The sequence below is a fragment of the Punica granatum genome, chromosome 8, assembly GCF_007655135.1.
Source record: "Punica granatum isolate Tunisia-2019 chromosome 8, ASM765513v2, whole genome shotgun sequence".
NCBI lineage: Eukaryota > Viridiplantae > Streptophyta > Magnoliopsida > Myrtales > Lythraceae > Punica > Punica granatum.
The window spans coordinates 13590525-13603883 of NC_045134.1; the positions used below are offsets into that span (position 1 = coordinate 13590525).

The 13359-nt window shown below is 34.8% G+C and overlaps 1 protein-coding gene across 1 annotated transcript; it reads right to left on the minus strand.

Moving 5' to 3' along the window:
- Positions 1-3011: 3011 nt before the first annotated feature.
- LOC116216069 lies at positions 3012-5681 on the minus strand. Its single transcript, XM_031551989.1, has 3 exons — positions 5021-5681; positions 3692-3813; positions 3012-3418 (listed from the first exon to the last, which is right to left on the minus strand). Exons 1-3 carry the CDS (start codon positions 5420-5422, stop codon positions 3268-3270), a joined length of 675 nt encoding a protein of 224 aa, XP_031407849.1. The 5' UTR covers positions 5423-5681; the 3' UTR covers positions 3012-3267.
- Positions 5682-13359: the final 7678 nt, after the last annotated feature.

Genomic DNA, 13359 nt, shown 5'->3' on the forward strand with positions numbered 1-13359 from the left:
ATGTACGATAATTGAGACTTTAGTTGAAAATATTTATCGAACCATTGAAAATTAGTCTAATTTTATTAATTGATTGTCATATGAAACTCAAAATTAATATTATTTTATTGTGTTCAAAAGTAAATATATATTTAGAAATTCAGATTAATTATTGTAAGAAATTATATATATGTGTATATTAAAATGAACACATATATACATATATTGAACGCAAACGATATAAATACAACAAAGAAATTAACTGGTAATATATAAAATTTATAGAAAAAATATTATCCAGGTATATATGATTACATGACATTATGAATTTAAGGTCATAAACATAATAAAAATAAAACTTAAAATTAACAATCTCTTGAACAATGTTTAACAAAAAGACGAAACAAATTTTTATCCAGTGTTATCAGAACCGGACCGGATGATGAACCGGAAGGGATACGGGGTCATGGGTTTATGGGTCCAACCGGGGGTTCGATGGGTCGGACCGCTCGTTTATTTAAAATAAAATAAATATTCATATTATTAAAAAAATTATGATAATTAAGATAAAAGTATGATGATTTTAAAGAAATATAATAATAGTATAAGAAAGTATCTATATATTTAATATTTCTTACTTCAAAATAAATATTTTATTTTAATAAGTACTTAAAAGTAGAGTTAAAAGAACAAAAAAGTGGTGGTGGCTTGGTTGGTAGTATGCTAATATGAGAAGTAAGAGGTCATGAGTTCAAATCTTTACACAACCAACCAATTTTTATATTAAATAGGAAACCCATAAAAACCCATAGAACCGGCCGGTTCAATGGGTCCGGCGGTTCAAAACTGCCATTTCGGTTTTTAGGCGAACCGGACCGGACATGGTGCCGGTTCCCGGTCCGACCGGTCGAAACGGCCGGTCCGGTCCGGTTCTGATAACAATGTTTTTATCCTAACTACAAAACTTAATATATGCAACAGATCTATATTAATAATTTTTATTTAAAAATATGACACATAATTATTGAAATAATTAGGTCCAAATTATTATTACAATGATTAACTTTCTCGGTCCTGCCGGTGCCCAACCATTCATCAGCAAACTTCAATAAAGGACATTCAATTGGAGATGGTGCTTTTCCGAGCTCACCATTAATTGTACAGGTAAAAATATGAAAAAAGAAATAATAAAAGGTCCATTGCCCTGCCATTTATGATTATGATTCCTCGTGACTCAAGCAAATACAAAATTGATTTAGTCCAGAAAATAATTTAGTATAGTTACATCTGCCTCATGCTATCTGAAATCAAGAGAGTCCGAATATCATTTTCGTCAATGAGACTTCAAAAAAAAATTCATGTCTTATGCCCAAATGGTGTATAAGTTTTTCTGACGATCATTACAAGATTTTATACTATGCATTTTTTTTTTCGCTCCATTTATTTTACTTGTTTTGTGAAGAGTTATATATATATCATATACTTTATTTTTCTTTATAAATATTCATTTACAAATACATACTTTCTTCGTTTATATTGTATCTTTCTAAAGAAATTACACTAATTAAACACATACTTTTTTAGTTACAGTAATACTTTTTCTCTCTTTATTAATGTGGGAAGACTGAACGATGAAATTAATTTCGTTGTTAATTTATTTTCATAAATGTATAAAATGCAATCATTTTCATTTTCGTAAAGTTTATCATATCTTTTTTTACTTAATATTATCTTTAAATCTTATTCGTATCTCTCTTTCTAAGAGCAAAACTATAAGCTTTATATTAAAGAATCAACTATAAGCTTTGTTTTTTAAAAAATTTTCAACTCAATTCAACTCAACTCTACTTATTTTTAATTCAACAACACAATCATTACTTATTTTTAATTTTTAATTTTTTTAATCATTCACTTCAATTTTTAATATTAAATTTTCTCAATTATTCATTACTTTTTCACAATTCAACAATACAATCATTACTTTCTCTCAACTATTCATTACTTTTTCACATTTTTTCTCATAATTCAACAATACAATCATTACAAATCAATTAAAATCAAAACTCAACTCTAAATCCAAACGCACTCTAAAACACTCTATAAAGTAAAAAGAAAAACAATACCATGTATGATAACATAATACTATCTTTTGGAAAACAATAGATTATTTACTATTAATAGAAAGTTCATAATTTTTATAAATAAGTAATTTTATTATTAGTTTCAGTTATGCTCTATGTCGATTATTACACAAACCATTATGATGAATCAAAAAATTGAAGAAAAATTTTCAACTCATGGCATCGCGTATGATCGCTCCTATATATAGATCCCCTCTCCCATAAGTTGCACCTTTTTCTTAGTTAATAGCACCCCTTTTTTAGGAATAAATAGAGGAGGGAAAATAAAAGAATATAAAAATTCACTATTGAAATTAAACTCATGATCTCTTGATCTCATTTCGTGGGTGAAGTCATTGCATCAAACTTCATTTGCTGAAATCTACTTTATATTCGAGAACTCAATCTCGACTAATTCAGATTCAGAGGAGCAGAAGTGCAACCTCTAAAAGTTCATCTTGCATGTCGTATCTGCTTATGGGACACCAAAAACTAAACTTACCCCCGTTGGAGCTATTTCGTCATCATCTACCTTTCACGGTCCTGCCAGTGCGCAACCATTCATCAGCAAACTTCAATAAAGGACATTCAATTGGAGATGTTGCTTTTCCGAGCTCACCATTAATTGTACAGGTAAAAATATGAAAAAAGAAATAATAAAAGGTCCATTGCCTTGCCATTTATGATTATGATTTCTCGTGACTCGAGCAAATACTAAATTGATTTAGTCCATAAAATAATTTAGTATAGTTACATCTGATCTGAAATCGAGATAGTCCGAATATCATTCTCGTCAATGAGACTTCAGATTTGATGTATCCAGATTTGATGTGTCCATTTATTTCACCGGCATTTGGTGCATTACCATTTGAAATTAGTGTTTTTTACCGAAAATATATTGAAGAGGACAGATTATGCCGAGAAAAAGAAATTGATGAGAAATATACAAAGAACTTCTGTTTAGTGAATACAGACTAGACACATAAGGGTCTAAGCTTTAATTAGAACTTAGAATCTAAGTATTACATATAACAAGATCTCACACATCTAAAGTCAACATCTAGTAATTATGCAGTACGTAGTCTAATTAAAGCAAAGTTACGGACTAACTAGAAATTAATTATTTAATTAATTTACGCATATAGCAGTGAAATTAATTAATTATTAATTAAGCTAAGAGCCAGAAGTTTTTCTGCCATCTGGTGCTGATCAAATACCCACCCATCCCCCTCCTCTGCTTCCTCACTCCTATGGTCAGGCAATCTGCACCGTTGATGCATTGCTCCACAAACTCATCTGAGCCGCTCGTCCCGCAAAGGCTGCAAAAGTTTCCCCAACATTACATTATTTATCAGAGATTATTAGGGACCAAGATCAGGTGAATGATCAGGATTGCATGATCCAGTCATATGCTCATCGAACTCGAGATTCTAAGGCACCGATCGTCAACTAGCTAAAATCCCGGTGAGACTAGTACATTCTACCCCCATCATGTAGACCTATGCCAGGCCAAGCTGTGCAAAATAGCGATCTCGGACGGACCAACATCGAAGCAAGGATGGGCAGGGTCGAATAGAGAGGAAGTAGATTACCAGTTGATGAGAGAAGAGGGCTTCTTTTGACCCAGAACCAGCAGGGATACCTCCAGTTTCTTCACTTGGCTCATCACCGTGGCCAGTTTTGGACCTTGAATCACCAGTGCTTCCACTTCCACCTTAATTATATCCAATGATCCAACAAAATGAAAAGCAAAATGAGAAACAACTTCAAATCATGGGACATGTGCTCTCTGTTAAGTACTTCCTTCAAAAGATATGCTTTTTTTTTCCATTAAAAAGATGAAATTTCATCCTTTTCTCCAAAATTATAATGGGATGCATTTTTCATACAAGAGGAAGAAGGAAAACATACACCCATCACTGCACCAAACTCAGAAATTTCTAGATTAAAAAAATGAAAGGACTATTTTTTTTTCCCGGTGGGACGATGAGTTATCTTGAGGGTATTTGCTAGAAGGCTAATCCAGGTAGGCACAGGCTTAGCCATGGCCATGAGGTGTTTTAGTGAGTTTCGAAACCTGATACTAGCTAAAGTCCACCCACCACCACCAGGCCGCCGGAATTTCAGTTTGCCAGTGACTTTACATCCTCGTGGATGCATGAAATAAATTGTAGTAATAATTCTGGAAAAAGTAAAAATACTGTCTAAAATTAATTTAAAGTGCCATTCAGTACATCAGTGCTTATGCTTTTTCATAATTTGTCGTGCAAAAAAGGGAGGGAAATGCATAATAGATTCTCTGTCGATATTAACAAAGCTGAAACGCTCTTCTGAAAAATGGAAAATAATTTCTGCAAAAGGAAAAGTACGAACAAGAACATGTCACTAAAACAGACTGAAGCAGGCCATCATTATGTCTGTCCCATTTCCCACATTTCCTCCTCTAAAGAAAAATAAATTCAGCTTGTAGTTCAAATCTAATGTTTCTGCGGTTAGCAATTTTAATCTGAAAGAGATGTGGAGTGATACAGTGCTATCGCCCTCGGCCTAGGATCAATAGGTTCCTGGTTTGATACGAACAGACTTTTCGTACTCATTTATTTAGCTTTCTCCTATCTCTTTCCGACGCTCATGGGCCTCGATTGTAACCGGAAACAAATGAATTAGACTTAGATCTCGAGAAAATTGCCCATACTCTAATAAATTACTAATAACTTGGACTGCAATAGTGAATTTGCTTGCACTGCTCAAGTGAACACCTCCAAGTCAGGAATTTTATCAAATAGCTACTGGGCAAGTCGAGGCAGATCAACCCAACAGACAATGAATGCTTCATGACAAACGACAATGTCTAACAGAAACCGAGACGGCGAGCCACCCAGAAACCGGAAAAACCGAACAAGAACGAAAATCTGTCATACCTCGGGCTTGGAGGCCTTGCAGAGGGAGCCGAGGGAGTTGGCCAAATAAGGCGAGGAGGAGAAGGAGGAGGAGTCGGTGCCTGGAGGGATCACGTGGAGCAGAGTGAGCAGATCGCCCTTGTTAGCGACGTGGGTGAGCGCCCAGATCATGGCGTGCTTGGACCGAGAGGTGTCGTCCACCATCACCATGACCCTCTTCCTCACCATGGGGGAAGAGGAAAGCCCGCACTGGGTGAATCCCTCCATGTGGGTGAGGCTCTGGTCGCAGCCGCAGGGGAGGTTGTTGGTGCTGGAGGAGCTGAAGCGTTTGCTGCCGCCGACGACGGACCACCTCTTGGAGGTCGATTTGGTGGGGGGTTCCTTGCCGCTCAGCTGCCTTAAGAAGGAGGCTGAAGTGTGCATTTGTCTTGTTGCTCTGTTGTTTTGAGGAAGAACAGTGGGTGGGTGGGTGCTTTCTGCACAGAGACTGTAGAGGGATTCGTGAGGGGAAGGGGCGTCAGAGAGAGAGAGAGAGACAGAGAGAGGAAGATCAGCTAGGCAAAGTAGCCCTGCTGTGGAGCTGAATGACTTGACGCAGTCTCTCTCCTCCGTGACATTTACACAGAGAAACAGAGGCAGAGAGAGAGAGAGAGAGAGAGAGAGAGAGGGGGGGGAGGGGAGGGGGGAGAGTGCTGCGTTGGAAACTGATAATAGTGTGTGGGAAGTGGAGGATGGTCGGTGTATGTCATGGGAGAGAGACTGAGGCGTTCGAGAGGGAAAAATTAATTTTTAAAAGGAAAAAAATTCAACAAAATAAAAAAAAAAACATTTAGAAAATTAATATTAGGACAAAAATAAAAAAATTTCTTTTTTTTCTTTTTTTCTGATTATAATAAGATCTATAAATTTAGTGTAAAGAAATAAAAATTCCAATAACTAGTAAATTGACACAAACAGTTCTACCAATTATCGAATTTATAACCTCTTGATTATCAGTTGAAAGTATGCGTCATTGAATTACACTATCTTTTATTATTTATATGTTTTCTTTATCATTACATGGAAGTTATGGATTTACACAACCAATATATATTTAATTATGTCATGTTCATAATACTTATAAGAAAATGGTAAGTTCTTAATGTTCTCCTATAAACTAAAAAATAAAATAAAATAAATAAATCTCCACCAAAAAATTATAATAAACAAATGATTTGAATATTTTTAAATTGTTATCCTTTTTTTTTTCCTTCACGAACATGGCGTTTAGTTAAAGGGAAATTAGGAATTCCGATTGTCGGGGAATGCCTTGGAGATGGATCGAAAACAAAGTATTAGTAACCCAATTTGGTTTCAACGAAGAACTTCGGTGTCTGTCGATAAAGAAGCCAGTAATGATCTTTGATGAACAATGAAAGGCTCAACATACAGATTCGCTTTTTAAAGAGATTATAATTAGCAAATTTGCAATTCCCTATCTTGCTCGTAATATTTGACAAAGTTGATTGTATTTGATGATAAATTATGACACTGAAATCCTTATTTATTTGTTTTAATGCAAAAAGCTTCATATTTTATTGGACGTGTTTCTTATTTGAAACATATTTAATAGAGGGACTTTATAATTATTGAAAAAATTCTGATAATTTTTTGGGAAATAACAGCCACCATTCGCGCCAATACTGTGGTCTAGAGCGTGTGACGCCTCGTGATCGTGGTCATGGGGTTCCTAACAATGGCGAGGGGCTTCGGACCTTCCCAAGTGCGTTCAATGAAGCTATGATAGCAGTGTTACAAACAGGGCAGTCAAAATCCAATTTCTAATTCACAAAATCGAGATGTATAATCAAATCATATAATCGTAAGGGACTATGAATAGTGAATATAGTGTTCCAAAAACAATTTCATACATATATATTTATGAATGATAACTTTATTTGAGGTAACAGTGAAAATTATTTTAACATTTTACGAGACAAATTTAATATTTCATTCTTGTTATAATTTCTAAACGTCCGTTTTGCATAAATAAATGAGGTTACAAGAAATTATACATTAGATTTTTAGTTTTTTTTTATGCGGTAAGAGGTAATGTTATTCAATCCCCTTAAACTGGGAAAGTGATAATAACTTCATGCAGTATTTGACTCTGTAAAATCGAGTTTCTCCTACTTTTACTGAATAAATTTGCATTTTTGTATGAGTCTACCAGATTTCAGTTTCTGATGAGTTCACATATCATAAAAAGTAAAAACATTACATTGTAAACTTCTAAGAGTTAGAATCCAGATTTTAACAGTATTGGCTACAAGTCGGCCATGGTCAGCGCCAAGTGATCGCGGTCAAGGACACCCACGAGATTCTTATACATACATTATTATTTTAAGCGATTATCCAAATTCAAATACATATCATGCAACGGAGATATAATATGTGTGGATTTCTTTATTTTATTATTTTTTTATCGAATGTGGTCTCGTTTGGATTAAGAATTTTTATGTTATATATTTCATGATTTTACTATTTTCTCAAATTTATTTCATACTTTAAACATTATCCAAAAAAATTATTGTTTACATCACATTTCAAATCTATTGCGCCGTCAATTTGTCCGTCAATTAAACGTAAGTGGATTTCAAACTTATTTCATAATTTTAAATTTTTCTCAAATTTATCCTATAATTTTAAATATAGCCTAGGCAAAGAACTACAGTGATAAGAATGGACTCATTTACATTCCACGTCAGTAACACCATTAAATGTTGATAGAGAAATTAACGTCATAAATTTAAAAACAAATGTAAATTATGAATTTTTTTAGGTAATTTTTAAATTATGAGACAAATTTAAAAAATGAGTGATACCAACATATATTCGAGGAGATAATCCCTTCTGATCAGGCTATTGTATTGAGGATATATATATCTTTGGCTGCACCGACAGATTTGGTCGCAAGGAGAGATGATACGCACTTGGAAAATAGTAAAAAGGGTAAAAGGTATGGGGATAGGGAGATCAAGTAAAAGTACTTAGAGCTGGTTTGGATAAAGTAAAAGTACTTTGGCGAAATGAGGGATAATGTGAAGACCAACGAAAGTGATTTTCACTTTTTTACCGAAGGAATCACGAATATTCTTAACTTATTAAATATGACGTCGGATATGATCGATTGATTGCAAAGTGATTTCAGTATGGATTCAAATTCTTACATTGTAAATAAAGTACATTCATAAGTGAAAATTCAATTTGCCATTAAATCATATTTGAAGGTTTAGGGCTCTCGTGTATGGGTGCATGATTGATGAGATCTATTTTTATGTATGGGTGCAGGTGGTAAAAGTCACGGGGGAATCACTGGCTTCTGTCCTCACTCTGCCACACATATTAGTAGACAAATCTCTATATGGTATGGTCTGATCTCTTCATCATGAAAATGGTGGATTCTCTGTTCCTTCTTTTTCCCCTCTTCCTCCATATTCTCTTGTCAAATTATATTAATTAAACATATCCATCCCCGTGATCCATCTCTCAATTACAAGAGATACTATCTAACTAAAAGATTAATCCAAGTAATTCGTCGCTTATTCTTCTTAAATAAGGTCTTGAATTCGAGTCATATAAATAGAAAAAATATATACTGAGAATATGTCGGGATCTTAGTAGACCGATCCAGCTTGAACTGAATTTGTTGGAACCTATTGAATTTCTGAATACTATGGTGCATGTAAAAAAAATGTTTTTAATTCGAGTTTTTTTATTAAAAAAACTTCACAATTGGGAGATATTTATTCTTTAGTGAGCTAATCGAGCTCGAACCTAAATAAGTTGAAGCCCATTAGGTTTCTGATCAGGTCATCCAAATCTTCCAATTCCTCCTTAAGACATTTTCAACTTCCGGTCGAATTTCTGCAGAATAAATCTGAACAAGGCTTATCTAGATGGATACGGTTTAAGACCGCGGTATCAGAGAATAGTACATGTAAAAGTGTTCTTATTTTATTCAGTTGTAGATCCAGCATATAAGAATCATTAACATCTAGTCGATCTATTGTATTACATAAACGAAACCTAGCTAGTTTAATTTATTGTCCCATGTGTAAGATTGCCAACAGGAAACCTCGATGATGCTGCATTGAAAAGGATCTGGCAGAAAATCTGAAAATTGATTGAGCTACTTATGAATCTTGCTCTAATTCATACTACTTCCCGTTTATGATACAAGTTAGGGATGAGCGGGACTCGACCACAAGAAATATAAAGGCAATGGGTCCTCCCATTTAGAAATCCAAAAACAAGACCGCTATATTTATTTCGAACACAATAATAAATTTACAGGTGTTTCACGTAGAATTACGCAATTTCACTTTCGGCGCCGACTAGTTGAATCTCTTAAGAGATCGGTGTTGCCACGCGTGCCAGGATGCAATCTCAAGGATTGGTAGCGAAACCACCAACCGACCTCACCATGCTAGGGCGTAGTGCCACAGCCCCGAAATCCGTAGATCTAGTCGGGCAACTGGGTTTAGGAGAGATGTCATTGGAGTGGTTGATGATGCCGATCAGACGATTACGCGGCTCGAGGATTTGGCCTCTAGGATTCTCCCCAAATATGGGTGAGTGCTAACAATAGGATGACGTCGAGAGAGACGGCTAGAAGCCGGTCTTGGGTCTAGCTCACGGCTTAGTGGCTCATGAGAGACTTGGATAACTTCATGGTTGAGTTAGCCGAAGGTAGAATAAAGCGTTGCGTCTGGCCACTACGAGTCGAAAAGTGTCTCGGGCCAAAACCTTAGCTCATGGAGACTTCCTTGATTTGGAACCGAGTTGGGTAGAAGGATATGCTGAAAGATCGGCGAAATTGCCTCAATAGACTATTACATGATAAGTAGAGGGTGCGGAAAAGTAGATATGTAAGGGACGAGTGCAATAAAGTAAAAATAAAGATAAAAGTACGTGACGTAAAGTCATTTTGTGATTGATATCGGGGGAAATAAAATAGTTGAATTCGGCTTATATAGGCCTAACACTAGAATCGGGAAGCATCTAAGCAAAATAAGCAACTAGCTAATTAAGGGAAATCCCAGGACTATGTGAAAATATATCTCCCACTTATTACCTAAATGAAAGCAAGAAAATAAACTAAATAATACTTGAGAACAGTCCTCCATTATTTCTAATAAAACGAGGAAATAAAGTAAATGGCGAGCTAGTCCACTCCTTTTTGTTTGGCAATTGCAATATATATAGCACGTCATGTATGGAAGTAAGAGAGAAAGGAATCCTCCTGCCATGATAAGTCATGAAGCCAACAAAATATTCTACTCCAAATAATCTTCATTTCCAATATTGGCTCCATGAAATATTCATGTTCCAATTCAACACAAAGGACACCATTTTGACATCAAATTCGAATGGAAATTACTTGTTGCTAGCCCAATCTTCGTATGTACCCAAGAGCTCGTCCACGTTCAGTCTTGCCTACGCTTGGGAATAATTCACAATCTTCATCTTCGATTCGTCCACCCATTTCAAAGCGGTCTAGGTCGGGTATTGCCACTAATTCGGATGAGGTTTGTTGTGAACTTCAATCGTGAGCTATCCTCTTGACATAGGCTGATCTCATGGGCTTTACATTTCTAATCCTCATTTATCGCGAAGTGCGGAATACGAGTGTAAACAATAGGTTGTGTTTTTGAGCTACAACCTGGTCGTTATCTTCAAAACCTAAGCGCAAATTAGTTAGAAAGCTTTTCATGAGTTTCGTAGAAAGTTACATTCGGCCTATGAGCTGTTTTTGAACCGATAGCAAACCATACTTTGGAGGTTGTGACATGGCAGAATACAACTTTTTTTTTTCTTGACTATCATAATATTCAAAAATTTAATTAGCCTTAATTAATCCAATTCGAGCAAGGTCGATTCATTAATGAGTAAAACTCTCATAATCAAGAATTTTATCTATTCACAAGATTCGAACTAGAGAACTTATTTAAGAGGAACGAGTACTGAACTATTGAAATTAACCTTATTGATGGCACGATACACCTTGAAATGTTTATTCTTATGATACGCTTGGAAAATATATGATCACAGATTAGTTGATTGCTCGCATTGGTGTCACGCACTTCCCCCAACTAATTCCAACGATGGACATCAATACTCAATACACTTGCCGAATAACTCAATTCTATCTAAACTGTACAAGTGAGACTCCTTCATGATATTTAGGAATATATAGTAAAGTTTTTAAAAGTAATAATGTTGTAATTAATTAGTACTTTAATTAAAAAAATTCAAATACTTTTACGCTTCAACCAACCTCAACTAATCATTTTAACATTTCTTGTACTATTTTTTGTAATATTAATATCTATATCTTATCCACTTCCTTGGGGTGAAATTATATCTTATCTATATCGATCTGTCTATCTATTTTTACATCCATTATATCTACGAAGGTACTTATTTTGCGACCGCCAGTTATTTTTCTAAATTAACTGTATTTTATACACAAACTACTAAACATTAATTCTGACCGTTCAATAGATTACATTAATTCTTCAAACAAAATCATCCATGCGATGATAAGAACCATATTATAGGGTCTTCATTCCAGTAGATCTCGTGCTGCTCCTTTTTAATTGACCGGCTAAAGATGTCACTCACAATTTGCCGGAAATTTTATGTGAACTGTCTGGTTCGGATGGCACTCCGGCCACTAGGATCCAACAAGCCCTTAATGAAACGCTCTCATGAATGCCGTGAACTATCTCCATGTTATTCCAATTAATGCCCTGTGGCATTTAGGGCAACGAAGTAAACTCAGTGCCCTAATTTGTGCAACTTGTTAAGGCATGGATGAAGATGACCCATCAATACTCCTTTAACTCCATATAGAATATATAATTGGGACCATCATTCATTTACATGTCTTGACTAGCTAGTACTCGATTTTAATTGCCAATTTGATGGTTAGGCTAGCAACACACAAGTACGGCGCATTGAACATATTTTGCATTATGGCTTCTTTTATTTGGTTATCTTTTATATATTTTGGTGAGATCATCTAAAATAATCAAATTGGGGCTCTGCATTGTTAAGTAAAATATTTTATTAGGACTATGAATATTTGTTACGTCCACTATTATGATAAAATCAATAGTATTTTACCAAGAGCTTCTCTAATTCATTTCAGGAACAATCCTTCCCTTTTCTTAAGTTAGTGTAGCTATGGGAAAGCCGTCACAAATTATTTGACTATCTCTTTAACACATAGGATAAGTTCTTTGCTAATATCTCTTTTGTTTTCTTCAATTAGGAGAATTATTCGTCACATTTTTTAAGGAGAAGTAAATACTTTTGTCTTTATTTCTGTCTTAATGGTCTGAACTAGGTGTACACAAACAAAATAACATTAATGGAGCTGCCAATTAATCGGGAATTAATTGTCGTTTTCATCCAACTGTTAAGTGTATTATTATTATTATTATTATTTAATTGGGAGTGGGAAGTGCTCAATTGGAATGTTATTTTTATTTGATTAAATCAGGCAGAAAAGGCCAAGATCCACCCCGGCGAGCTAACCGGGAGCAATTATTTGAAAGTACGACCTTTCTGGCTCAATCCAACCCCAAAAGAGGCCCAATTCACGAGGGGTCCCAACTCTGACCATTTGAACAGTCATTCAATTTCATCGCGCGTGTATACATAACATATACATTTGTTCATATCATCACTCTGTTCACTATATACGAGATAATTTTCTAATTAGTCTTTTTTATATATTTTAAAAAACTGATGTAATTATGGTTGTCAGGTTCAGGATTTGCTCACAGGGGTGGGAGCCTGCTGCGAGTGAATGAGAAGGAAAGGGTACACCAGAGTAGCAGTCTCTGTTTTCATTATTTAAAAGCTCAATTGACTCCTACCGAAAAAAAAAAAACTCAGTTGACAAGAGCACAAAATTTTATAGCTGCAAATCTAAGAATGTATTTGAATTTTTTTACAAGAATATATTCCAAGATTCAACGAGACTTTAGATAAAAGGGATTCATTTCTACAGAAATATGTATTATATTCCCTTTTTTATATACAAAAATTAAAAGGTTTTACAAATTTAGGATTCAATTGAATAATTATTGAAAGGAAGAGGTCTTAATGCAGTGATACAGAACGTTGACTTCGAATTAAGAGGTCCCCAATTCAATCCACACCAGTGAGATATATATGCCATTCTATTTCGTTTTCTTTCCTATCATTGTACTGGACTCATTGTTTTCTATTATAATCGAAAAAATTGAACAGATACGAAAATTTTATTCACTATTGCTTGCTATTTAACTTATTGAAATAAAATCTGG